At 47.2% G+C, this 25,314-nt stretch overlaps 1 protein-coding gene across 3 annotated transcripts in view; it reads left to right on the top strand.

Moving 5' to 3' along the window:
- Positions 1 to 303: 303 nt before the first annotated feature.
- LUZP1 (leucine zipper protein 1) overlaps positions 304 to 25,314 on the top strand; it is a 28,458-nt gene continuing 3,447 nt past the window's right edge. Inside the window, exons 1-2 of one of the 3 annotated variants that reach the window (XM_021554861.3) lie at positions 304 to 444; positions 20,888 to 24,145. In XM_021554861.3, the coding sequence (XP_021410536.3) occupies positions 20,996 to 24,145 (3,150 nt within the window). In that variant the 5' untranslated portion in view covers positions 304 to 444; positions 20,888 to 20,995. Of the gene's footprint in view, positions 445 to 6,550; positions 6,689 to 20,489; positions 20,634 to 20,887; positions 24,146 to 25,314 lie in introns of those variants that run through there. The other 2 variants (XM_021554862.4, XM_085559848.1) reach the window with 2 other exon arrangements.

Below are 25,314 nucleotides of genomic sequence, written 5' to 3'. Positions count from 1 at the left end.
GCCCTGCTCCCAAAGAGCCGGGACCGGCACCGCCCGCCCCGACACCAAATCCCCGAGCCAGCGGCAGCCCTGGCCGCGTCCGCAGAAGGGGCTGTCCGGCAGGCTCCGGAGCACGAACCCTCCGAGAGCAGCGCCACCAAGCCCGCCCAGCTCCGCGCCGGGGCCTGGCGGAGTTTCCCCTCCCTGCCCCGAGCGCCCTCCGGCCCCCCCAAAATGGCGGCGGGGCCCGCCCGCCTCTCAGGGCCGGGGGCGGGCGCCGCGGAGCTGCGGCGGCCGGGCCGGGCCGCAGCCCCCGCCCGCTGACGTCAAGCACCGCCCGGCCCCGCGGCCCTCCCCTCATTGTCAGCGCCCGCACCGCCGCCCGAGCCCCGGAGCCCCTCGCGGGCTGCGGCTGCCCAAGCCCGGGCTGGGAGGGAGCGAAGCCCGGCCGCTCCTGCTGCCCAGGTAGGCAGAGGTGGGCGATGAAGGGGCGGAGGGCGGGGGGTGCGGCGGACCGGCGGGGCGGGGAGGAATTTGAGGCATCCGCTTTGTCTGTGACCGCCGCCGCCTTCCCCGTCCCTTCCCGTGCGGGCGAGCGGTGCCTCCAGGCCGGGTGGCCCGCGGCGGCGGCGGGGACCCCCGCGGGAGAGCCGGCCCTGGGGCGCCCGCCGGGGCCTCGGCTCCCGCTCGGAAATGGAGCCGCCGTCGGGCTCCTTCCGACGGGACCGGAACAGCCGCTTTCCTGAGCGGAGATCGGCCCCGTCCCCGCCCGGGAAGGGCACGGTCCCACCGCTCCTCGCTGTAGCGAGCTGCCCGCAGGGAAGTTCCTAAACCCGTTGGCTGGGGCTTAGTTGAGATTTTGGAGGTTTCCAGGCACTTAACGCGTTTTCTGTTAATAACCATTTTTTTTTTTTTTCCTTGCTGCAGCCACATACTCCCTTTCCTGTTGCTTATTTTTCCTGAATTCCCCCTTCTTTCCCAGCCCGCCCACGTTTAGCAAATAATTCATAACGTTCTTTTATATACATGCTTTTCTGATGCTCTGACTTTGTTAATTACTTCAGTCTTCTTTGCTCCCCCGTCGTGAGGGAATTAATTGATGGAGCATTGTGAAACTTTTCTTTGCCTCTTTCAAAAATTTCTGAAACCTCCCTCGTTTGGCTTTGTCAGGTGTCCCATGTGCCGGCATGTGAAGCCAGTGGCACAGCAAACCTTTGCTTGTTGTCCTTGGTGATTGTGCTTTCATTGCAAATCTGTATTTTTTCCCCCCTTGTAATGCTACATTTGAAGCCTTTAAACCAATTAAACACAAGTTAAAGTTACCATCCCAACTAATCAGCACTTTTGAGTTAGGTGCTGTGGGATTAAGTTTTAACTGGTGTGTAAATTCTGTTAAAATGTTCCACAAAAATCGGGGGAAGGAGTGCTCATCACTGCCGCGTGTGCTGGGCTTGTTGCTTATCAAGTCTCTCGCCGAGAGCCGCTGGGGTGGGTGGGCGCCTCTCACCACAGTGATGACAGTGGGAAGGGGGAATTTTACAACCTGGAATCGTCTGTGGCATTCCGTGTTTAGAGGGAAAAAATGCAGTGACTTCCCACATGCCTACAGCCTCATGGCAGAGGTATGCGTCTGCTGACCTGCAGGACGGTGCGGGAGGCGTCGTTCCCAGTGTTACAGTCTGTGCGAGTACAGAACCAGCAGCTCTGTGCTCCGGTCAGTTTGTGCAGCCAGTAGCCAGCTGCCATATTTCGGCAGGGACAGCGTGCTCTGTGGCTGGTTTGCATCTGCGGCACACTTGCAGAAGTGTAATTCCTCCACTGTGGAGGAATTTCACTTGTGCAGGGACCTGGTGTGCAAGACACCTCCTGGGCATGGGGCGCCTGGGGCTGCTCAGGGCACCCAGCCCTCTGTAGCACTGCAAGGAGGAGGAGGACGTGGAGAGCTGATTGCTGTGTTTCTTTTGGATATGCGTCTGAAAGTTCCTGGGGGAAGGAATGAGTTGGGGTAAAGGGAGTGTGGGAGAGCAGCACAATTCAAGAGTAATCAGGTCCCCATTAACTAGCCCCTGCATCTCCTGATCTAAGTAGTTCTTCAACCTCAGGTTCCTCATATTGCTATGAAATAGTAACGTTTCTGAACTCCAGTACAGGCGAGTCTGAACAATGCTGACTTCCTAAGAAGTAGGAATAAGTTACAAGAGCACAGACATTTCTCTAGTCTTCTGTCTGTGTTCTGAAAATTGCCCAGCTTAGAGTAAGTTGATGATTTTCTTTATACGAGGCTAGGAACTGTAGGCAAAAAATAACTTGTGTTAAAAAAGAGAACTCTCAAACGTGGCTGTTACAAGAAATTATAATATTTAAAAACCCAGTATGCCTTGCAGTCTAGTCCACATTATTTTCTATGTTCAAATGGATTGGTGATTACAACTTTGAGCATGATGTTAGCAGAGTATTGTAGCCAGGGACTCTAAAGGCTGTGCATGTCCTCCATGAAACATTTCCTTCCCACTGTGGGCTGCAGTTGGTGAGGAACCAGAGGTCTCTTTCTTCATGGGAGTTTTTCAGAAAGTATGGCTGGCATTACTGAGCAAAATGACAAAGAAGGACAATTTTGATACAATTGTTACACTAAAATGAAGCATAAAATCTCTTTAGGAGGTTGTTTTTATTGGAAGATTCCCACGAGGGTGATGATTTGCTGCAGTAATACGTTTTACACTAACTAGTGGATTGCAGATCATGGGAGCCCTTAAAACATGTTGGAATGGAGAACCTTTGTTGTGATGATTATGGCATGGTTACATACATCCTCACACGTCTAAGGCCTGCTGTACAGACTTTTTGCCTTGGGTAATGCTTGTATTCACACACATGAAGTAGAAAGCATGAAAGTTTTCCAGTACTTGGTGACAGCTGATGAGCAGGTGTTGCTTGCCAGCACTTCTTGCATTCCTAAAGCTGGTGGTTGGCTTTGTCCTTCCATACTGTTATTCTCTCTGCTTTCAATGGGCTGAGTCTTTGGAAGGCTTTAGTCTTTTAACTTGATCTCTTCTTCTCTCTGTAGCCACCAAAGGTATGATTATTCTCCCTGTCCAATCTCATCTGTTTGCCAGGGTAACACAGGCTGGCAGCCTTCTCCTGGTGGTGACTGCAGCCACTCGCTGCACACACTGTTGATAGTTACATCCCTCTGGATTTGAGGTTTGGGGCTGGTGACAGAATCAGTTTGGTAGAAAACCCACAAACCATTTGCCCTTAACTGTCCAGATTTAGGAGCCTTCCTAACCACCATGACTGAGAAGGCATGCCAGGCATGCCATTCCTGTGAAGTTGGTGGGGTTTGGGTTGATTCAGCAGCCTGAAAAACAGTGTTTTTGAAATGATCAGATATAAAGTGTGGCATTGGATGTCAGCCATCAGAATGTGGCCTTAATGCTTTTGTGTCTGTGGTGGTGTCTTAGGTTTTGGCAATGATGTTCCCCTGCTGGGGCCCTAATCTGGGCAGATAAGGGGTTGTAAGGATACCTCAGCCCTGTGTGCTTTAACCCTCACCAGGGTGGAGTAAAATATGCAGGTGCAACACACAGCTTTACTTGAGCGTGACAGCAGCATGCACAGAAGCATGTGAAAGCTGTGCACAGGCAGTTTCTATTTCCTTTTCTATAAAAGAAAGCTGAGAATATTTTGGTGCTTTGTTGCAATAGTTGTGCAGCAAATGTAACATTTGTGTTCCAAACGTTTTAATTTCACATAGAAACACAGTACAGAAAGGTGAATGCACCCTGCGAGTGATGGGCTGAAAGGAGAAGGGGGTGTTTAGAAAAAAAAGAGTTTTAATGTTGTACTTGGCACTCAGCCTGCTCTGCAGCCTTGTCTCTTCTCGTAGTAAAGCCCCCTTAGGATCCAGCCCAGTAACCCCAGGAATTAAATGTATCACTTCCTTGCTTAGGAACAAAGTTGCCAACACACAGGTATAATGTATAAGAACACATAAGATGGTAAGTTTATTTCTGTGTGGCAGTGGGTGGATGAGAGTGTCTGCTTGCTTTTATCAAGTTGGAGGAGAGATAGATTTTCACATCCTCTTCAGTCATGGATCTGGGAAGTGCTACATCAGTGCAGGTGGGCACTGTGCCTGGAGGAGGTGGGTTTGCCTTTCGCCTTGTCCTAACCACTTTCTCCTCCAAATGCCCTGTCTAGCCCTACCCGAGCTGACAAAAACTTCATGCAGCTGTGTTCAGAGAGTTGATCTGGTGAAAATTAACCATCAGCCTCCCCCCACTCCCTTTAACCCTGCCCAATTCCCAGCCTGGCTGCGGGGCTGCTTTACTCTGGCCAAGGGAGGGGAACATGAGGCTAGAAGGAGGCAGGCACAGTACAGGGCCACCTGAAAATTACTATAAAACTTAAGTTTGAGGATCTGGCCAAAAGTCTGTGAGGTCACTTTTGCAGTAATAGCATCCCTTGAGCATCTCAGCATTGCTGTCTGCCTTGAGGTCTCTGTCACCACCATGCTTTCACAGTGAGTTTGGAAGTGCTACCTTTGCAAAGTTCCTGCTCACACAAAGTGCTGCCCAGGTTTGGGCAGAGGAGTAGAGATATATTTAGAGGACTTCAGTGGAAAAATTTTTTACTTTTATTAAGTCCCAATCTTTTTTTGGCCCTGTTTGTCAGAGGTTCATTGGATTGAGCAAACCTCAAATGTCCTCCTCACAAAGTAACTTCAGAATCTTGTCATCTGGGCTCTGAGCAGCTGTACTGAACATGGGCCAGCAAAGTGCACTGGTCTCACGTGTGTAAATACTTTGTGTGAGCTGGAAACTTCCGTATGGCTGCTCCTTGGCCTGCTGCAGCATAATAGCTGTCATGCTGCCCTGCCCTGTGTGTCAGGGGCCAGCTGTCCACAACCCAGCCATGCTCACTGTCTTCCCTTAGCTGCAGGCACAGGCAGACTGGCCTGGTTCCATGTCTGCTTCTGACAGGTGGGCTCCTGAGTGCTCCAGGATGAAGTAATGGGGGACATGCACTGATGAGTGTGGATACTTCCTCATCACTCCTCCTTGTTGTCTGTCCTGGTTTGTGGGGAATGTGGTGGTTTAGCTGCTTCAAGTCACAAAGGGGAAAGTGTAGGCTTTAACGATTTTTAATCAGTAGTGGGTGGACAAGCCCCTGCATGTAAACATTTATAGTTCTGAATTTACTTAGCTAATTGGTTTTTAAGTCATAGTTTGACCTGCTGTACTGCCCAGGCCATAGTATCAAACCTTACTTAGTATTGAATTAACTCATTAACTCAGCCGGTTTTGAGGTTTGTGATTTCAACTTGCAAACTTGATGCCTGGAGGGGGGGAGGGGGCGTTGATCAAAATAAGATTTTTTTTTTTTTTGCCACAAAAACCCTGTCTTTCTTGCTTGGATTTGTGCTTGTTTGGCTCCAAAGTAGTAGGACTGATTTCATTCAGACCCCTTGCAAATAGTGTTGTGGCTATCCTTGATTATGCACTGCATGCCTCTGAGAAAGCAGAGCAGCAGGAGATGAGAACCAAGGCTTCTTAGCCCTGGTAGGATTCGGCTTTGGTGGTTAATATTACAAAACCACTGGAGCTTGAGGCTCATGTGTCAGGCTGTGCAGAAGGAGAGGAAAGCATCTGTGGCTGTAGGCAGGTGATGTGAGAGGGCTGCCTGGCCTGTGTCATGGCACAGCAGTCCTGGGGAGCAGCTGAGGAAGGTGCTTTCTGGTGGCACATCACCTCTGCTCCAGGACAGCAGCTCTCCCACCCTGGGAGCCAGTGAGCGACATGTAGCAGGTATCCCAGTGACTGTCCCTATCTCCCCTGAGGGTCCTGGAGCAGGTGATGCAAGCATCCTGCACTGGAAGTGCAAGTGCCAGGGTAGGTGAAGGTGGTGTGGGAGCAAAAGAGGGAGCAAAAGAGGGAGCACATTATTGTGTGATGTGGCAGGGCCTGTGTTTCTCCTTCTCGTGTAAGTGCTCTAATTGACCTCTAAAAATGGTGGCTTCATCCTAAGCTGAAAATGTCTTTCTGCATGACTGATCACGATGAACATAAGCTCAAGCAACTGTTTAATTAGCTCAAGAATGTTTCTCTTTACCTTGAATGCTTGCTTTCCACGTTTTCCTCTGTTGCTGCATGCAATGCAGTGCTTGCAGAAAGGTAGCTGTGGGCTGTGCAGCAAGAACTGGCAGGGTGGTTCTGATGGTTGGTGTCGTCAGCCCTGCCACCCGTGCTGCATGCCGCACAGCTCTGCACAGATGGGAGTGACAGCTTTTGCTGCAGTGCTGCACCCTCAGTACGTGTTGCAGCAAAATCTGTCAGACACGTTCATTCTCAGCATTGCGTTAATTAAAATTGCTTCTATATGCATTACCTGGCTCTTAAGGTTCAGCACTGGCTTGTGTCTTCCCCACTGGATTGATTTAAAAATCACAGGTTATGTTTCTGAGGCTGCAGAGGCTCCAAGGTTGTCTTGATCATCTGATTCCACTGCAGCACTTTTCAGCTGCTTGTGCCTTTGAGGTGCCTGTGCCTCACGTGGGAGTGCAGTGGGTTACCTTAAAGGGAAAATCTGATGAAACTTCTTCAAGAACTTGTTGTTACATGTGATATCTTAGTGGAATTTACCGGAATAGAATGGAGATTCCTGACCCAGGATCTGGAACAGAGCTGCAAAAACATTAATGTCTCAGGTAGTATGAATCATTTGGAAATATGTCTGTTTTTACTGGAAAACAATAGTTCCTGGATGATTATAAATAACTAGTAGTACTGCTTTGTGATGAGAATTTGAACTTGAAGCAATTGAGAATTGCTGATGAAGTCTCTCACTCTTCTGTCTGCATCCTATTCTGTATAGCTGCTCTTCAGGATTGTTTTTAATTTTGCTGAGTGTGACTAATGTCCTTGCATAAAGGTATCCTATATAATGTGGGTGTTGATGTTTCTGTGTGAGTTTTGGCTGTTAGTATATTGTAAACTGCCTGCATATGCTCTAAAATTCTCTGGATGTTACCTTATGCATTGGGCAGATCATGGGAACAAGAAGCACAGTTTGGAATAGATCTTTTCTTCCTTTTGTCTGTAACCACTGTCAGAGGGGCTGTGAAGGGAACAGCGAGTATCAGCAGTGCTTTGGGAAAGCTGTGAAATCCTGTGTGTTTGAAGGTGACTGCAGGAGCAATGCTGCAGTGGAGCATTCCTATCTGGGGAGGTGGGGAACTCTTTTCCAGCAGTGATGGGAAGATGGGGAGGCTCTTTGGGGTGTAGTCTCTGCAGGGCACAGACCACAAACAGGCTGCTGGTATCTGATGTGTAAGAGCTGGGCTGAGAGGCTGGCTGGAGGTGCAGGCAGAGAGAAACATCTGTGCCCTGCTGACTGCCTTGGTTGCCAGGTGGCACTCCTTGGGTCTGGGTCACCTGCCCCTCATTTCCCTCCTCCAGCAGCAGGAGTGGCAAGCCCCATTCTCTGGCTTGCTTTCTCTGGCTGCCTTATGGCAGGAACACACTCCCAAGTCCTTACACACAGATCATCTCCATTCACTTTTCCTCAGCTGCCTACGCTTTGAGCTGATTTGCAGAGCAGGGTAGGGTTTTTTTTTCCTTCACTTTTTTCTTATTTTAGCAATCTCTGCCCTGTGTACCTCTAGTGACTGCTGCAACTGCAGGGACATGTGGCTGAGAGTTCAGCACAGTTCTTTTTTGGGCTTTGGAGCCCAGCTGTGTGTGACCTGGTGGGGCATCTCTCTCTGCAAAAGCAAGAATGGCAGCAGCAAGCTGGACAGACTCAGCAAAGCATTGGCAACATGGCAGTGACTGCATGGGAGGCAGATCAAGAGAAAACTGTTATTTTCTGCTCAATATTGGTGAGATGCTGTCTGAAGTGTCATGAGATTCAGGTGGATATTTCACTAGACCAGGTTGCCTAAAGCCCCATCCAACTTGACCTTGGACACTTGCAGGGATGGAGCATCCACAGCTTCTTTGGGCAACTTGTGCCAGTGACTCACCACCTTCTCAGGGAAGAGTTTCTTCCTAATATCCAATCTTAAACCTGCTCTCTTAGTTTGAAACCAGTGCCCACATCCCATCACCACAGTGCATGGTAGAAAGTCTGCCTGTGTCTTATAAACCCTCTTTATATATAGAAAGGCCACTATGAGGTCTCCCCTGGGTCTTTTTTCCAGACTGAACAACCCCAACTCTCTCAGCACTTCTTCAGAAAGGTTTTACAGCCCTTGGATCTTCTTTGTGACCTCTTGTGAACCCACTATAGTCTTCCTGAGGATGCCAGAACTTCAGATGTAGTGCTCCAGGTGGGGTTTCATGAGAGCAGAGTGGGAGAATCACTTCCCTTGACCTGCAGGCCATAATTTTTTTGATGCAGCCAAGGACCACTGTTGGCTTTCTAGGCTACAAGCACACATTGCAGGGTCATGTCCAATTTTTTGTCCACCAATACCCCCAGGTCTGTCTCTGCAGGGTTGCTCTCAATCCATTCATCCACCAATCTGAGCTGATGCTGGGTATTGCCCCATTCCAGGTGCAGAAAGTGACACCATGGTAAATTCTGACTGAACATAAAGGAAAATAATTTTCTCCCTGAGATTGTTCTGACAGGAAACAGGGCCTGAGGGGTTGAAGCATTTCTGACCCTGGAGATTTTCACAACTTAATGCAGTCTTGAGCAACCTGCTCCAGCTTTGGATACTAACCCCGTTTTAAATCAGAGCTGTACTGAGGTTAGCTTCCTCCCCTTACTGCTAACTAAGATGAGAGAGAAAATGTGATTTTCCTATTCTTTCCCTCGTCTCTAGAAAGGAATAGCAGTGGGGGAAGCAGTGTGGCCCTGTCTCAGTACAGCCACAGCAGTGCTTCCTTCCTATGAAACATCCTTCCTTCAGTCCAGGGAGTACAAGGGGAAAAAAGACACATAAATAACAATGCAAGTGAGCACAGTTAGACAAGAGGAATCCTGGAGGGGATCATCTGCTGCCATTTTTGCTTCATGCTCTATTTCTCGCTCTCCACTTCTTAAACATGCTGCAAGAAAAGCATATGCCCTCTTGGCTCTGATCTTCATTTAGGATAGGATTCAGATAAATTAATGCTTGGCATTAGGCCTGCAGATTTTGTCATTAGCATCTTGTGTAATGCTTGCAGGAATACCTGTGCTCCAAGAGCAGTAGAATTTGTCTGTCTGTTGTCCATTAGTCGACAGCCTTGGAAAACTAGTGTACTTAAATGCAATTGCAGGCTGCCCTGTAGAGCTGCCTTGTTTAATACATGGTAATTCAAGATTGTTGGTTTTCTAGCAGCATGAAATGGAGAATTTGGAACAAAGTTTTCCCATGATAGTCATGAGTCAAATGGCATCTTTAACCCTTTCAGGTCCTATCGACGAGAAGCTGGTGGGAGGTGGAAGAATTTTGAAGTTGGTGATATTATTCAGCCTTGTCTGTGGAAGAAGTATGTTCAGGACCTCCCTGATGGAAATCCTGTCCCTCACTTCTGTCTCCAAACAGCTTCTTAGCTGCCTACTGAAGGAGGCAGCTGGGTGCTAAGGATGGTCTCTCTGGGAAGTTAAAGCTGTTCTGCTGTTTCAGTGCCCTCTCTAGTCAAAGGAAACACTTTATCCCCAAGCACTGAGGAGACACTTTTCCTCAAGGAAATGGGGAATTACTTTGGCCCCTTTTTGGAAAGAAGGAGCAGAGGCCAGGTATCCCTCTGCTATCTCTTTCTGCATTAAGGAGAATCCCAGCAGTGACTGCTGAATGCCCCAGCCAGTTACCAGACCTTGAACCTCTGGCTTATGGAGAATATCAGGTGCCCTTGCAGCTCTTCCCAGAGCTGAGTGTGTGGTACAGGGTATGTATGTGGCTGATCTCTGCCTGCTGGGGCAATGAGGTGCCCTCACCTTTATGTCCTGCTTGCTCAATGCTGTATGTCTGTGTGTGAAATGCCTGTTGTCATTTTGAGAGGCTCAGCCTGCAAGTGAATGTATTCTATCCATAAATTCATCAAGGCTTTCAAGTGGGCAGTTTTCAGTGGCAGAGCTGCCCAGTGTCATAACACCATCTCGGCAGCTTTTCTTGGAGTCTCCCCATTGTCCATGGAGTGTTAATTTTGAGGTTAAAGTCCCCACAGCTACAAGCATGCTCTCACAAAGGCAGCATGTTCCTGTTTGTAAATGTTATTTTATTTACTTTTTTTGTTACCTGAGGGCATTTTCAGCAATAAATTGGACACAGAGACTACTGTTAGGATCTTCCAATCCACCCAGCTGTCCTCATTGAGCAAATCATATTTAAGAGTGATTTATAAGACATTTTTAAGTTAATGAATACTTCCTTTCATTTGATTTCACACTTGCCAGGGAACAAAAAAGCTGCAGGTCGGGAGCTCAGAGAGAAAAAAAACCCTGGTTGTTGTAAGGGAGTCCAGGGTCACAATTAGTATTTGTGGTACAGCCAGGGAACAGAGTTACCAACTGTTTGTATTGGGCGGCCTTGAAGGATGTAGAGATTACTCAGAGTGCATTGGTTAGGCAGCCAGCCTTCATTTACCTGCACAAGTGGCTGTGAGACACTGTGCCCGTGGTCCACCCAGTTCACATGACTCTGGGGAGAAATCAGCCAGGCTTTGGCTGCCCCGCCCGTGAGTCAGTGCCTGCAGTGCGTGGGTACCTGGCTGAGGGAAGCTGCTGCAGCGTCGTGCCCCGTCTTGCCTGCCTGCTCACTGTCCTGGGCACTTGCTGGGTTCAGCTGCTGCTCCTGCAGGGCAACCAAGAGGCTCTGGAAGAGACTCTGAGCTGGTGCTGGCACCTTGGTTTGGTAACAGCACCCAGTGTCTTGCTTCAGAGTGTCTGGATTTCATGATTTGCAGCCTCAAGCCTGGAAGTGATGCTGCTGGTGTAACCCAAGCTGGCCAGCCTTTATGCCAGAGGTATTTCTAATAGCTGACAGGTTCCTCCTGGACTTTTCAAGACAGCAGTGTTAACCCTGCTGTTCCCCAGGCCCCTGAGCTGAGGTGTGCTGTTGGCTCTCCCACATCTCTAACAAATGTTTGTCCAAAAGCTGCAGAGTGGCTCAGCTGCAGTGAGCTCCAGCACATGCTTGAGCTGCTGCAGTGCTGCCCCTGCCAGTGTGCCTGTATGCTGGGCACTGCAGCTCCCCTCACACACAGCCCTCTCACTGGGAGTTTACAGTTCAAATCTAAACCCTGATTTGCTCCAAGAGCAGCAGCAGTGGCACCTGTAACCTGAATCAGATGCCCTGGCTTTCTCAGGGGCCCTTCCACGAGCCTAAAATGCTGCTAATTGCAGACTTTGCTCAGCCTTTTGCATTTCAGCTGCAAGCACAGGGCAGGCCAGGCTGCTGAGCATGCCTGCAGAAGTACTGCTGTCCATCTGTCCCAGGGTAGGGTCCTGAAAACGTGCCAGCAATTTAATCTTCAGCATCTGCACTAAGCAGGGCTAGTTGTGGATTTGCATGCGGGAGGCTGTGTCAGGTGTTAGCCAGGCCAGGACAAGCTTCTCACACCAAATCAAGGGGAACAGCAGCATGCCCTGAAGAGGGGTCCCCTCAGGAAGAGCAGCTCTGCAGAGGCTTGGGGTAAAATTTCTGCTGATTTGGGAGATTTCTGATGATCATGTTTCTTTCTACTGGCAGGGCTGTTCTGTTCAATGGGTGGATAGCAATGCTAATGATTTATAAAGTTGACCTACAAGACAGAAGTTAAAACTGGGCTTACACTTGAATATTGAATTTTGTCAGAGTAATTAGTCCTAGCTGTCTGCTTAGAATTTTTGAGTTACAGGGCTGTTAGTAAAGATTGATGGGAAATTAAAATTTAGACACTTACTGAAATATGAATGATCATTTTTATTTCAGGCCATCAGTCTGAGGGTCTGTGCAGTGCCTGCTGGAGTTGCTCACAAAATCCTGTGTGCACAGGGCAAGGCGTGCAGAGAGGACAGGGCACCTTTCCTGAAATGGAGCTAAAGCTGACAGTCTAAGCTGCTCCCAAAAGATCTTCCCTGCTAGTACTAAGGAGCAGGGACAATCCTGATCACATCAATGCTGCCTTATGTATGTACAGTTCTTGGCATGGCTTGGCCTGGATCTTCCCAGACAAGGTCTGTCATGTTTGGAGGCAAAGCAGGTTTAAAAGGGCAGGGGTTGTTCTGTGCCAGTTGGCTTTGGCACAGAGGACAGGCCTAAGCCAGGCTCGTGTACTGATACAGGTGTACCCTAATGCTCTTCTTGGTTACTGATGACAGTGCAGTCTCCACCTGGCCTTAACAAACTGGGATCAGCTGGGTGATTATCTGACAGTGCTGCAGACTTTTTTTGTCTGTGGTGAATGCCTGAATGTTTTTACAGCTCTAGCAGACTACATTTTGGGTACACGTGTCACACACAGGCTGCTTGCCTGCCTGTCCTTTCATTTTTGTCCAAGGCAGAAAATGGATGGACTGGGAGTTGCAGCAGTCCAGGAGAGGCAGCTCCCCAAGCTGTTCCTGTGGCAGCTATAAGAGAACTGGAAAGCTTTCCCTTTAGCACTTGCAAACTTAATAAAATGGATTCTTCCAGGGAGAAAGTCACAGGAGTAGCCAGTTGTCTGTGCTACAGAGTTCATGAGCCTGTTTTTTTGGGAGGACGTTTGGTTAATCCCAGTTTTCTTCAGGGTTTGTAGGGATCTGCATGGAAACCTCTGAGTGCCTGAGCCAATCTTTTAGTCAGAAAAACTCACAGTAATCAAAGGAGTGTTCCTACAAAGCTGAGTCAGATGTTCTTCTACTCTGTTAGAAGAATGGAATGTGCCCTGTATCAGATAGGATGCAGAGAAACACACAATACTTTATATTTTTCATGCCAGCAGGGATATGTTTGCAGCCATGTGGCTCTTGGGTATAGTGTTAGGAAGAATGTGAAGGTTAGAGCTGCCTATGCCTAATGAGCAAAATGATTCAAAGATGGTTCTGAATGCTTGAAGTTTATCTTACTAAGGGTATTGTACCAGGCAGGTCTTTCCCAGCTCTGTAGATGCTGCTGGATGAAAAATTGTGTGTGCTTTTGGGTGTGTAGCCAATTTGCAGTGTGGTACTTGTCAGATATGCAGTGTTAGTCCTGTTTCACCTGGACAAGTGTGTGACAGGACAATAAAGGAGCCCAAGAAGATAATAAGAGCCCTACTGGATGAGAGCAATGGCTGGAAATGGACACCTGGGAACGAGGGAGAGCGTCAGGGGAAGTGTGCAACCAAGCAGATCAAAGGATTCTTCCAACCTGCGAGTTTTGTCTCAAGTGGTCTTGCTGAGCTAGGAGTGGGTCCCTGTAGGAATGACTTTGAGGGATTTTTCTTCCGTCTAATTGCTGCTTTATGAACCCATGAGGACTTCTAGCTTCCATAGCATTATGCAGCAAGAAGTTCTCTAGTGTATCACTACATACAAGCAGAAGTAGGGCACTGAACGGAGTGAGCCCAACCAGAGACAAGCAGAAGGTAACAGGATGGGGCAAGGGAGTGAAAACACCAGCAGGAACTGGGATTGTTGGTACTGGCCCAGCAGTCAGCACAAGCATTTCAGAAGAGGATGGAGGGAATAATGTTGTGCTTGAAAGGTAAGATTTATGGTGGCCAGATGAAGAGGGTAGAAAAGCAAGTTCAGGAGTCAAGTGACAGTGTGGAAAAGAAGTCTGAGAAGAGCTTTTACTCTGTGCAGAATGTCTGGGAATATTTGAAGTTTGAGAAGCACAAAAAATGCCGTGATGCAGGAGAGAAGAAAAGGCACTGTAGGTCCAGCTGAGGTGCCTGTCTCCTCAGCATCCTAGCTGTAGCAAACCAGATGTTGGGGAGGAACATGAAAATAGTGAATATGTGTTTCTCTATTGTCTGCTTCCAGAGATGTCCCAAGTCACAGAACTTTGGGTTCTTTGCATTCAATAATCTTTAACATATCATTTCATTCATTTTTCTGATAACTTTCTGGGTGTTGCTTGCTCTGAATCTCCCCTGAATCTTTTCAGTTAGTCTGGGACTTTCAGCTAGCCCATGGGTGGCTCAGCTACCTTCATGCTAGCACATATTTCAGGGCTGAAGTGATGGTGAGAGCCATGGTCCCTGAAGTCCTTTCAAACTAAGCTTGATGGAGATGGGAGGGAGGGATGGAGGGTGAAGGAGGTGGGAGACTTCTGTGTCCAGTAATTATTACAAAAGCACCACTGAGCTGGGGCTGCTTTTCCCATGCCATCTGCAGGATGCTGCCAAGTTTGTGGCACGCTGAAGAGTGCCTGCATAGTGTTTGTGAAATCAAATGTGACAGTAAAATCTGCTTCTGAGGACAGTACAAGTGGCAGCATGGGAAGAAATAAAACCTCTTTCTCAGCTTTGATTCCAGTGCAGGATGGCACATAGGAGTAGCATGCTGAGGGGCTTTGGAAGTATCAATCCATTTCTGATCACGAGCTCCAGAGCATGGGTAACATCTTCCTTGCCATGGAGCTCCCAGGGCAAGGATGCCACTAGCAGCCCTCTCTCTGGCCCTTGTGCAGATTAACACTGTTCTGTATTGCTGAAAGGAAATGCTGCACCTTGTCAGCAAATGCTCAGACCTGCTTTCAGTGAGCCCTTCCAGTGTGAATCAAGCAGTGATTTCAAGGGGAAGCTGGAGGAGAGTGGTTTTGTAGAGGAAAGCTAAAGCTCCATATAGGGAAACTTATTTTATATTGCAAGGAGAAGAGCAGTGCTGAGGAGTTCACTGGGTGATTAGAGTGTTGACGTAGGGTCAGTGTGACTCAGTGATGTGCCAGATCCTTTCCAGCATCTGCAGAGCCTGCTGCAGTGTCTCACATTGCTGTGGCTGCTATTTGGTGTCAAAATATGAGTTTCCTTGAAGGTTGTGGTCACTGTGGTTATTTTTGACTGCTGTCTCATTATTTCACATCTCGAGTCTCATATTGTATTAGTCAATAATCAACCCACTTCCAGATTGCTGAGTTTTTTCCGAGTTTTAGAATTTCCTCTCCCACTAGATGCAGCAATTTCTGAGACAATTCATCCCTCAAAATATGTGTATCCCCAAAAGTCATTTTGCCTTTGTTCAGTGGGGCCAGGGAAGAGTTCCGTTCCCGTGTAAGCAAATACATCATCTGCGTGCTCAGCTGTCCCAGGAGGTTGTTAGATGCCTGCAGGTGGCATGCAGGGTTGCTGTCACATTTGGTTCTTGTTGAGTCCGTCTTGTTTTATGCCCTTTTTCTTTTCTTAAGTGATTTTCTCCTGTTTTCATGACTGCGTGTCATTGTGTCAAGTCGAGAACCAGGTGCTGGAAAGAGCTCACAAAAGGCAAAATCTTATTAAGAAAAGCTTTCCTTCCTTCTCTTTTTAACTGGTTGAAGGCTCTGGCCACAGTATTGCCATTTGCTGTAATTTGTGACACCTATGTCTTTTTTCTCTATAGATGGTAGAGAAACTTTACAAATGAGGAATGACATGCTGGACTCCTCCCAGCCCATTTCACCCTGGGGCAGGGAAGAGAAGTCCCAGTGATGCTCTCACCACGTTGAGCTGTGATATAAGCATGATTCATCAGCAGCATTACTGTATGTGAGCATGACATGTTCACACTCCCTTGCATACGTATGCAACACCAGAAACCTTTTAATTAAAACTGTGTATGTGCACATGGGGCAGAATGCAACCAGTGCACCTAATTTATGCTCTAGGTGGAAAAGTATGCAATAGAACAGGAGGATAGTTTCATCAGCTTCTCCCTAACCTGCTTGGCCACTGGGGACTGATCAGAGGAGCTTCCTTGCTACCCCAGGTTTTGCTGATGTACATCCACAGAGCTGTCCCTATGCCTGGAGTAACTGTCAGCCACCTAATGTAATCAGCCACCTAATGTAATTTGAATTCATAGTCTGGAGGCATTGCCAAAGGCTTCCTTTCCCCAGATGTGTCCAAACACTCCTAGCATTGTGTTCAATGCAAAAATACAGTTTGCAGGGATATTCTGAGTAATAGTTTAGCAGAGAATAGAAGAGAGGGGATCTAAATTCACCCCAGCATTTGGGGAAGTAGAGGGAGTAGTACCAGATATGTGCTCCATCCATAAGAGCATGGACAATAGCCCTGCTCTGCTCCTCACCTGAAACTGGGCCACCTGTCAGCTAAGGAATGCAAACCTCAGCCTGTGTGGTTTCACAACACAGAGGATCCCAAGGACTCAAACTCCAGTGAGGCAATTGCTTTTCTATTCCCTGATTATAGCTGTGCTTGCATCTATTGATTTTCTATTGCCTTTGATGAGTGCTGCTCTCCAGAGTGTATGGGAAGCCCTGGCAATTTCAAGAGCAAACAAACAAATTAGTAAAAAGAGATTGCAGACTAAGCCTTTAATAGTTCTCATTCATCTTTAGGATTGGGCAAAGCCAAATGTATCATATATGCTGATGATGACACACCAGCAGTGCCATCACTGGGAGCTCAGGCTCACCCAGCCACCGTGAGGGATGTTGCATTATCAGTATAAAAGTGCAAGCAAAAAGATTAAAAAACCCAAAGATTAAATGCAAAATGTGCTTGTGAGAGATACCAGTGTCTCCTAGTACTCGACAGACGTGTGTGGCAGCTGGCTGCATTTTTATCTTGGCATAACAGAGGGCACTGTAGGAGTTGGTTCCAGCAGTTATTTTCCCACATGAGTGTTTTGGGGACATCCTGAAATCAAGAGCAGTGGGTGCTTGTGGGACTCATCCCAACAACCAAATCAGAGCAAGGAACGTGATGTGTAGGGTAAGATGCTTCTGTGAATCTGGAGATGTTCCTTATGTTCCTTAGCATTGCAGGCCTGAGGAGCTCTGGCAGAGATGATGTGAGTAGGTCTCAGGTAGCAGTCATTTAACTGTTCCTCCTGAAACAGGTGATTCTTATCTCCCAATTCATGAAGTGTTTAGCTAACACAAATGTTTCTAGCTGGAGGTTCTTTCCCTCTGTTCACAGCTGTGAACTGACTGTATGTGTTTTGTGCAGGCAAGTTAAAGTAGTTCCATGGGAAGTTAAAGCCAATGATTCTGCTAAAGAAATATTTTCATCAAATTGTAGATAATGAGCAGACGTGAGTATGCAGAAGAAAATTATATTTAAGAACTTGAAGGGTACTTGAGAGTTATGACTCTAGTAAATGTCTTGAGCACTGAATTCTCACAGCTGTTTAACAGGATGGTGTAGCCAAAACCACGCAGAGTCAGAAGAGCCCTCAAAGGCAGTCTGAAACAGTGGGAGCAGGCAATTGATAATGCTAAATATAAATGTAGTTAGGAGATATGCACACTTGTTGAGGAAGATCAGAAAACCCAATGATAAATCTGGAGGGGAAAGTAGAATCAGAATGAGTAATTTACATAGTGAATCCTGGTAAAATCACTGCAATCACTGCAATATTTGGTATTACGGTACTGCTTTGAATTGGTTAAAATGTGTGAAGTTGGGGTTTGACTCCATGTGCTCTAACAAAGAACCTTTTAGATCAGACAAAATCTGTTTTTCCTGTACATAGTTACTGGCCACATATTTTGCCTTGATATTTTATTTGAGTAACAGGTAGTTGGAGGCTTCCCAGGCTTCCTACATGTCTCATTTGAAGAATGTTCTTTCAAGAACTCGAATCTGAAGGGGTGCTATTGTGCCTCTTAATGCAGGACTACCCTTGTTGTTGAGGTGAAATTAGGTTTTTAAGTTTTAAAGAGTCAGGAAGCACACCTAACTGCTTTTCTGAGCTGTTCCAAAGCTTTCCTAGACTTTCGGTTCATGTTCTTGAGGCATGGCCCTGGAGAAAGAGTGGCATCATTCCTGGGGGAGACATCTGCAATCCAGATAGCTGTGCCTGAGCCATGCCTGGGCTCCCTTTGTTGGCAGTGGGGGAAGAGTTCTCCTCCTGTGGAAAGTCTGTTTCCTTGGCAAGGTCAGGTGAAGACAGCTGAGCATCTTTTTGTCTTTGATTTTAGAAGACTCGAGTGCTAAGCAAAGTCAGATGCATCAGTCTTGGATGTGTAAATATACAGTCCAGTACCACATACAAAATAATGTCATCCCAGTGTGTCCAGAAATACAGCTGGCCAGAGTCTTTAATCTGATTTTATTGGTGACTGAGATGGCCCTGGTAAGCTGAACTCCCCCTACTACATTTGTGACTACCACTGTTTACTTCCTGTTTATGAAAGTTATCATCCTCTTTTCTTCCTGTGGTTTTTTGTTGTTGTTGTTTTTTTTTGGGGGGGGGCGTTTGTTTGTTTAGTTTTTGCTGGGGTTTTTATGTTGCTGTTTGTGGCTTTTTGTTTTCGTGTGGGTTTTCAATGGTTTGGGGTGGGTTTTTTGTTTGTTTGTTTTTTGGGGCTTTGTTTTGTTGGTTTGGGTATTTGATGTTTTGTTTTCCAAAAATCGTAAGATAGAGGTAGGCTGAGAACTGCTCACTTTTCCAAAAGAGAGAGAGAGAGAGAGAAATATGAAATGCATACAACTATATCAGATTGTTCAGTACATTTGCAAGCTTTATCAGAATTATTTAACAGATCCTGTTTAATTATCCACCAACAATATTAATTAGTATTAATAATAGTCCCAGTGTTTGAGTCCTGTACCATTTGTTTTGATACTTTGGTATCATTGACAGACTGGAGAAGAACAGTCACAAACAGCCAGAGTAGTTCAGGTTGGAAGTTCCCTTGAGTTCTCTGGTCCAAGCCCTAACTCAAATAATGATTTCAGAGCAGTCACTACCTAAGATAATATTTTATATTGGCCAATTCCCCTCAATCTTATAAATGTGCACTTTATCTATAGTACTGATTTGGTCTGGTTCTGTCTCCAAGCACTGAGGTTACTTCTGGCTATGTCAGGAAGTTAAAGGGCCTCCAGCTAGGAGATTTGTTGTAGATCTTATTGTTTGTAGAAAATGTTGCTTTACATCTCCTTCTCCTTATTAAACTAATAAGCCTCTTTCCTCTCTGGCAGTAAATCATGTCAGCTGGGGAAGTTCTGGGAAGTTCCAGAGCCATCTCTGGTCCAGCTCTGAATACCTCTGTGAATGTCCCACAGCCTGTCTGCACCCTGTGGCAGTGCTAGAGCAATGCCACGTCCAGCAGCAGCCACCAGCCCTGTGCAGGTGTGGCCCCATCGTGCTCTGGCTGTCTGGGGAGGAGGCTGCTCTCACTTCCCAGCCAGGAGCTGCTGCTGGGTTAACCATTAACTCCCACTCCATGGCCTGGTGGGGACAGGCTTTTGTTTTCAGAGCACTGCGAATCTGCTCGATCTGCTCGCTGTGGCCTTTCCTGTGCTGGTCCAGTGACATTTCTCCTGGGGTTCTGCTGGGGTCTGAACAGCCTTTCCTGCCTGCAGGCAGCTGCAGTGGCCTCGATGGTGTGTGGACAGCATGAGGGAAGGTGATCCAGGAGCAGGACATGGCCATGGTGGTAAGGGAGGGGACAGGCATGTGGCCAAGGCTGGGTGCACTGCTGCACTCAGGACACCAAGGTTCCTCTCTGGTACTGTTTGTGGTGCTCCCTTCAGGGGCTGGAAGAGCCTGAGCCCAGCCACATAGGATGATGATTCCCCCACAAATCCCCCCTGGTCCATCAGGAGATGGGTCCCACAGGGTGCCCAGTGTGCACCAAGAGGGTCCCTGTGGTGGGTGCAGCCTGGGCCCCCCTGCCTGCCTGGAAATGGATCCCAGCCCAAGGGTGTGTGCCAGGATGTTGCTGCCTCCCTTACTGGCACTGTCTCCTCTGCACATCCTGCTCATCACTACTTGATGCTATGCAACAGGAAACTCCTGCTGTTTCCTCTGCAGAGAAGTCCACAAAAATTCTGGAAGTCAAGTCCTGTTCCAAGACAGACTGCCTGAACAAGGGTGCAGATCAAAGAGCTGCAGTCATCCTACCTCCACTCAGTTTGCAGTAGCCCTTGCATGTTTTGGGTGGTGCCTCAGGCCCAGGACAGGACTGTGCTAATGCTGACTGCCAGATGAGGACTTCACATCCCCCCAGTGGCCATTCTGGTCTGCCCAGGGGCCCCTTTCTGCTCCTCCCTCAAAGCACAGAGGAGTTGTTTAAAAAACATCCTGCCAGCTCTGAGCTGAGCTGGGAAGGGTTCACATTGAGTGTGTCAGTGTGCTGATGGCTTCTAATCACTGCTCATGCTCAGCAGCAGCAAGGAGAGGCATAAGCAACTGCTCATCTCCTGGGTGGCTGAGTGGGTGGCAGCTGAGGGCAACAACAGCTTTGGAAATGGGAAGGAGAAACTTAAAACTCCACTGGTCGAATGTCCTTGGGATGTGATGTGTAGAAATACTGGCAGTGTCAAATGGCAGCAGCTCCCAGTCCCCTCCATCTGCCAGGTAGTATGGGGGACTTGCCCCATCCTCAGTGGTTACCATGTGGCTGGGGTTTGCCTTTTTCTAATTCTGTTCATAATTTCTGAATCTTCATCACTAAGGTGTCTTCAGGAGACAGGTGCAGTGCTGGAAAGGTGCCTGCTACATGGGCGTGTGTGTGTACAGGGACCTGAGTCCTGCATGAGTGTGACCCTCTGCAACCTGGGATGTCACACGGGAGAGCTGCACTGCCTGTGGAGCACTGGGTGAGCACAAACCACCTGTGCAGACCAGCAGAGGAGGAAACTTCCTGCCCTTAGTTATGGGGAACAGGCTGGATTTGGAAACCCTGTATAACCAAAGTAAATGGACTGTCTCTGCAATTTCATTTCACTTAATTTAGTACTCAGAAATGGGTTCAATTAAAAAGTTATTTATATAAACATTGATAGCCTAACTTAAACAGTAAGTATATTTCTATTCTGAGCCTTATATTAATTTTGAGCTTTTTTCCTTTTAGGGTGAGATTGCCTCCACTCAAAGGAGCCATAACATACTGGAAATACACAAGGTGTATGCCATTCACCCAGACTAAGAAAAGCTTTGTTCTAAAAGGAATAAAATAATCATGGCAGAATGTACAGGTTACAAGGAAACCTCAAATCGGCACCTACGTTTCAAATTGCAGAGCCTTAGTCGCCGCCTTGATGAACTGGAGGAAGCAACGAAAAATCTGCAGAAAGCAGAGGATGAACTGCTTGACCTCCAGGACAAAGTTATCCAGGCAGAAGGCAGCAACTCCAGCATGCTGGCTGACATTGAAGCCCTGAGGAAAAGAGTGCTGAAGATTGAAGGCAAGGATGAAGAAATTAGGAAGGCTGAAGAGCTTTGCAGGTTAATGAAAGAAAAGCTTGAAGAGGAGGAGAGCCTCACTCGAGATCTGAAGTCAGAAATTGAACTCCTTCAGAGGAGAATGGCAGAGCTGGAGAAGCTGGAGGAGGCCTTCAGCAGGAGCAAGAATGACTGTACACAGCTGTGTCTTAGCCTCAATGAAGAAAAGAACCTGACCAAAAAGATATCTACAGAATTAGAAATACTTAGAGTGAAAGTGAAAGAATTGGAATCATCTGAGGATCGGCTGGATAAAACTGAGCAGACCTTAACAGCTGAGCTAGAAAAGCTGAAATCCTTAGCCCTGAGCTTTGTCACGGAAAGAAAACATTTTAATGAAAGAGAAAAGCAAAATGAAAAAATAATCCAGGAGCTAACACAGAAACTAGAACAAAACAATAAACTAAATAGGGCGGATCAAACTAGAAATGCATCCAACTTGCTAGAAAGGTCATCCAACAATCTCCTGGACAGAAATGATATGAGAATTGAAGATGACTTGACTTCTGCACTGCCTTCAAAAGAGACCAGGAGGAAGGGAAGTATGGACTACCTGAAACATGTAGAAAATGAAACCAGGAATAAATCAGAAAACCAAAAGAATAAAAACCAGGAAGACAACAAAGTGAAAGATCTCACCCAAGAAATAGAGAAACTTAAAATTCAGATCAAACATTTTGAATCTTTAGAAGAAGAACTTAAAAAAGTGAGAGCCAAAAATAATGATCTGCAAGACAGTTACTTGAGTGAGCAGAATAAAAACAAACTCTTAACAGGTCAGCTAGAAGAAATAAAAATGCAAATAAAGAAACAGAAAGATCTGGAGAATGGAGAAGTTGAAAATGAAGATACAAGCTTTTCTAGCAGGGGAAAGCATGACCGACCTAAATACAGAGGTGTCATGACAGATTTGACAGCCCCTAAGCACAAGCCAAGGGAGCTCTCACCACAGCAGCGCCGGGAGAGAGCGCGGAACAGAGACTTCTCTCTCAGTAATGACAGCTACAGCCATAGCGGTAAGAGGGTGCCCAGTCCAAGCTTAATAAACAGAAAAGCAGGGAAAGCTGCCCTTTCAGACACTGCTGTCACAGATACAAGAAGGCTGGAAGAGAAATCTTTAGCTTCCACTATTTCTTCTGGTCAGAAGGAAGGCTGCATCATGCAGAACGAGGGGAAGAGATCCAAAGAGCAGCCATCTGTCCTCAGCCGATATCCTCCTGCTGCCCAGGAGCAGAAGTCTTGGAAAGCACCTTCCAAGCCTGTTGGTGATACAGGCCTGAGATCCAAGGTTGAAAAGCCGTCTCAGGTGCTCCGTGGGAACTGCCAAAATGGTGCTGACACACGGGATGAAAAGTCAAGCAAAGGAGAATCAACGAGTTCTTTGTCTGAGAAGCTGAAAACAGGTCAGGCTGAAGTCAGTGAGTGCTTGGGGGATACGCAGCTCACAAGGGGGAACCACACCTCTTCCAATGGCACAGCCTCGGCATACAGGTACCATGTGTCCTCCAGCGTGTCAGTCTCAGACTCTGCTGCCTCTAAAGTGGAAGCAGTGAGCACTTTTGCTGCATCACACAGACAGCCCTCAGAGGGGAGGGCTAAAAGGGCAGCAATGTCCCAGGAAAAAGAAGCTGCAGACACATCACTTGAAAGTGTGAAGCTTTCGACACTAACGAAGCGTTCCCATCACTCCAGGAGTCAGGAAGACATTCTGCAGCTTCTCACAGGTCTTGATAAAGAAGGCACCGAGCAGCCTTCGAGTTCAGCAACAGATTATGTAAATATGGGTTTAAAAACTGACTCCAAATCCATCCAGAGTAACCAGGAAAAACTTAATTCAGATGAAGAAGCAGGGAGAGGCAAAAAACCAACCACTCAGTCAGATTTTGAGACAAGAAAGAAAGTCAGTTCCAAGCAGTTCTCCAATTCTAGGGGAGTTTTTAGAGCATCACTTTTTGAAAATGACAAAAAAACTGTGAATGATGAAGAATCTACCAAGTGCATAAAACCATCAGATGCCAGCACTGGAGGATCGAAATCCAGAAGATCCTTCAGCCCTAGAGAAGCTCTGAGATCAAAAGCCATCATTAAACCTGCAATTGTTGAGAAGGATATGAAGGCAATCATGGGAGGGACTATTTCAGAGGCAGAGTCAGACAAACAGAAGTCTACTTTTAAAATGGTAACAAATAAAATGACAAGCAGCATCACAATCTTTCCTTCTGAGCCAACAGCTCCAAGGACCACTGCAGATACAGCAGCAAAGGAAAGGCATGTTACCACCAGCAACATCAGAGTTGCTTCAAATGAGCCTTCACCATCAATAACAAATAATGTTCCTGCACCCTTTGAGGTCTCGATTAATAGAAGTGCTCTGAAGTCACCTGAGACAGACAGAAGTGGAGAGGCAGCACCGAGAAGTAAAGCTGAAACAGTGGTTTCGAGGAGCAGCATTATGCTAAAGACTTCTGAACTCACTGAGAGGAACAGTGAGACACCTTTGGAGACAATCAGCTGGAAGAGCCATGGCTCGTCAGATGCAGGTTCATCCGAAACAAAGCACGTCACTGTCAGAAGTTCCTGGAGAACAAGACAAGGCCTGCATTCCCTGGAGGACTCTCAAACCAAAGTGGAGAAAAGTGCAACTTTCAGTGCCACAAACTTGTGTAGATCCTCAGTGGACCTTTTAGAAGGGGAAGGGAATAGTTCAAAAACAGATATCCTGGAGCAGACTTCCTCAAGGACAAGTTCCACAGCTAATTCTTGGAGTGGCCCTGAACTGGGGTCCCGAAGGACCAAAAGTAACTTAAGTGCATCAGAGCTGCTGACACGCAGGAGCTGTGCAAGTGACCCTGCAGCAGCTGCTGCTTGGCAGCGCACCACGCTACCTGTGAGTATCCTCCCTTCTACACTCTTCCTGTTGATGAGGTTTTCCAAGTTGCCTGTTCGCTGTAGGCTGCATGATTTGAAATTCTTACAGCTTATTTCCTAAGTGCTGCCTCTCCCAGCTCCTGCTGTCTTCCTTCAGTGAATTCACAATTCACAGTGCCCACAACTTTCTCATGTGTGAATTACCAGATTTAGCCTTATTGAAATGAGATCCATCTGCTTGGGTCTTGTAATGCCATATGAATAACTACATAGTAGCATCAGAAAAGACATAGTCACAGCTTAAGTAGGATGTGGTATGTTTTTCAGAGTGACTTTATGTGGCATTTTAAATTTGGAATAGCAATGAAAAAACGATGGAAGTGAGCAGATTTGAGTGGAGTTGTGCCTGAGGCAGAGTTGTAGCTCTAATGGCAGCTGTAGAGATGGATAGAGCTCTTTTTGGTAAGCGCTTTATGGTTTCCTTGCATTAAGCCAGATTCTGGTCTGGAAATGCTTCCTGGGCATCCCCTAAACAGATGGATGGTGGTTGGTAACACAAGGCTGCTCTCTTCTTGCTCTGTGTCAATATTCCACCTGAAAAGGAGCAAAAGCCACAAGGACAGCTGTGCTCTTTTCCTGTTCCTTTGGTACCGGTGAGGGGAGTCCCTCGAAGCAGTGACACATGCAGACACAGCTGGTCTGGTGAGATGTGCTTGCCACTGGAGCTGACAGCAACCTGGAGAGGTGACTGCAACCTGCAACCTGCAGGCTCTGGCAGATTTCAAGTGAATTCACCTACAGCACGTGCCCTTCTGGCCATTAAACCCCACACTGGTTTGTGCTGGAGCTCCTGCCTCTGCTATTCCTGTAGCACTTTTCTGAGCAGCTCCTGCTATTGCCAGTCTGCAGGAGGAAGCAAGCTGGATAATCTGACAGGGCTGGTGGCAGAGGGGATGGGTTCATAACTGAATGACTTTGGCATTGATGAAGATGAACTGGTGGAGATAGGCATGGAGTTTTATATTTTCAAATCTTCTCTTCAACTTCTCTGGCTATGAGAAGCACAGAAGAATTTGCACTTAGCTTTGCAGAGAGTCTTTTGCCTGGTGTTAGAAAGTACAGGGTGGCCTTCCAGCTACATTTGGAAACTGAGAATACATTGTCTCCCTGGCCAGGGTGGGTTGCAGG

This window comes from Lonchura striata, chromosome 23 (assembly GCF_050655825.1).
Source record: "Lonchura striata isolate lonStrDom1 chromosome 23, ASM5065582v1, whole genome shotgun sequence".
Taxonomy (NCBI): Eukaryota; Metazoa; Chordata; class Aves; order Passeriformes; family Estrildidae; genus Lonchura; species Lonchura striata.
This window is presented reverse-complemented; position numbering and strand designations above follow the sequence as displayed.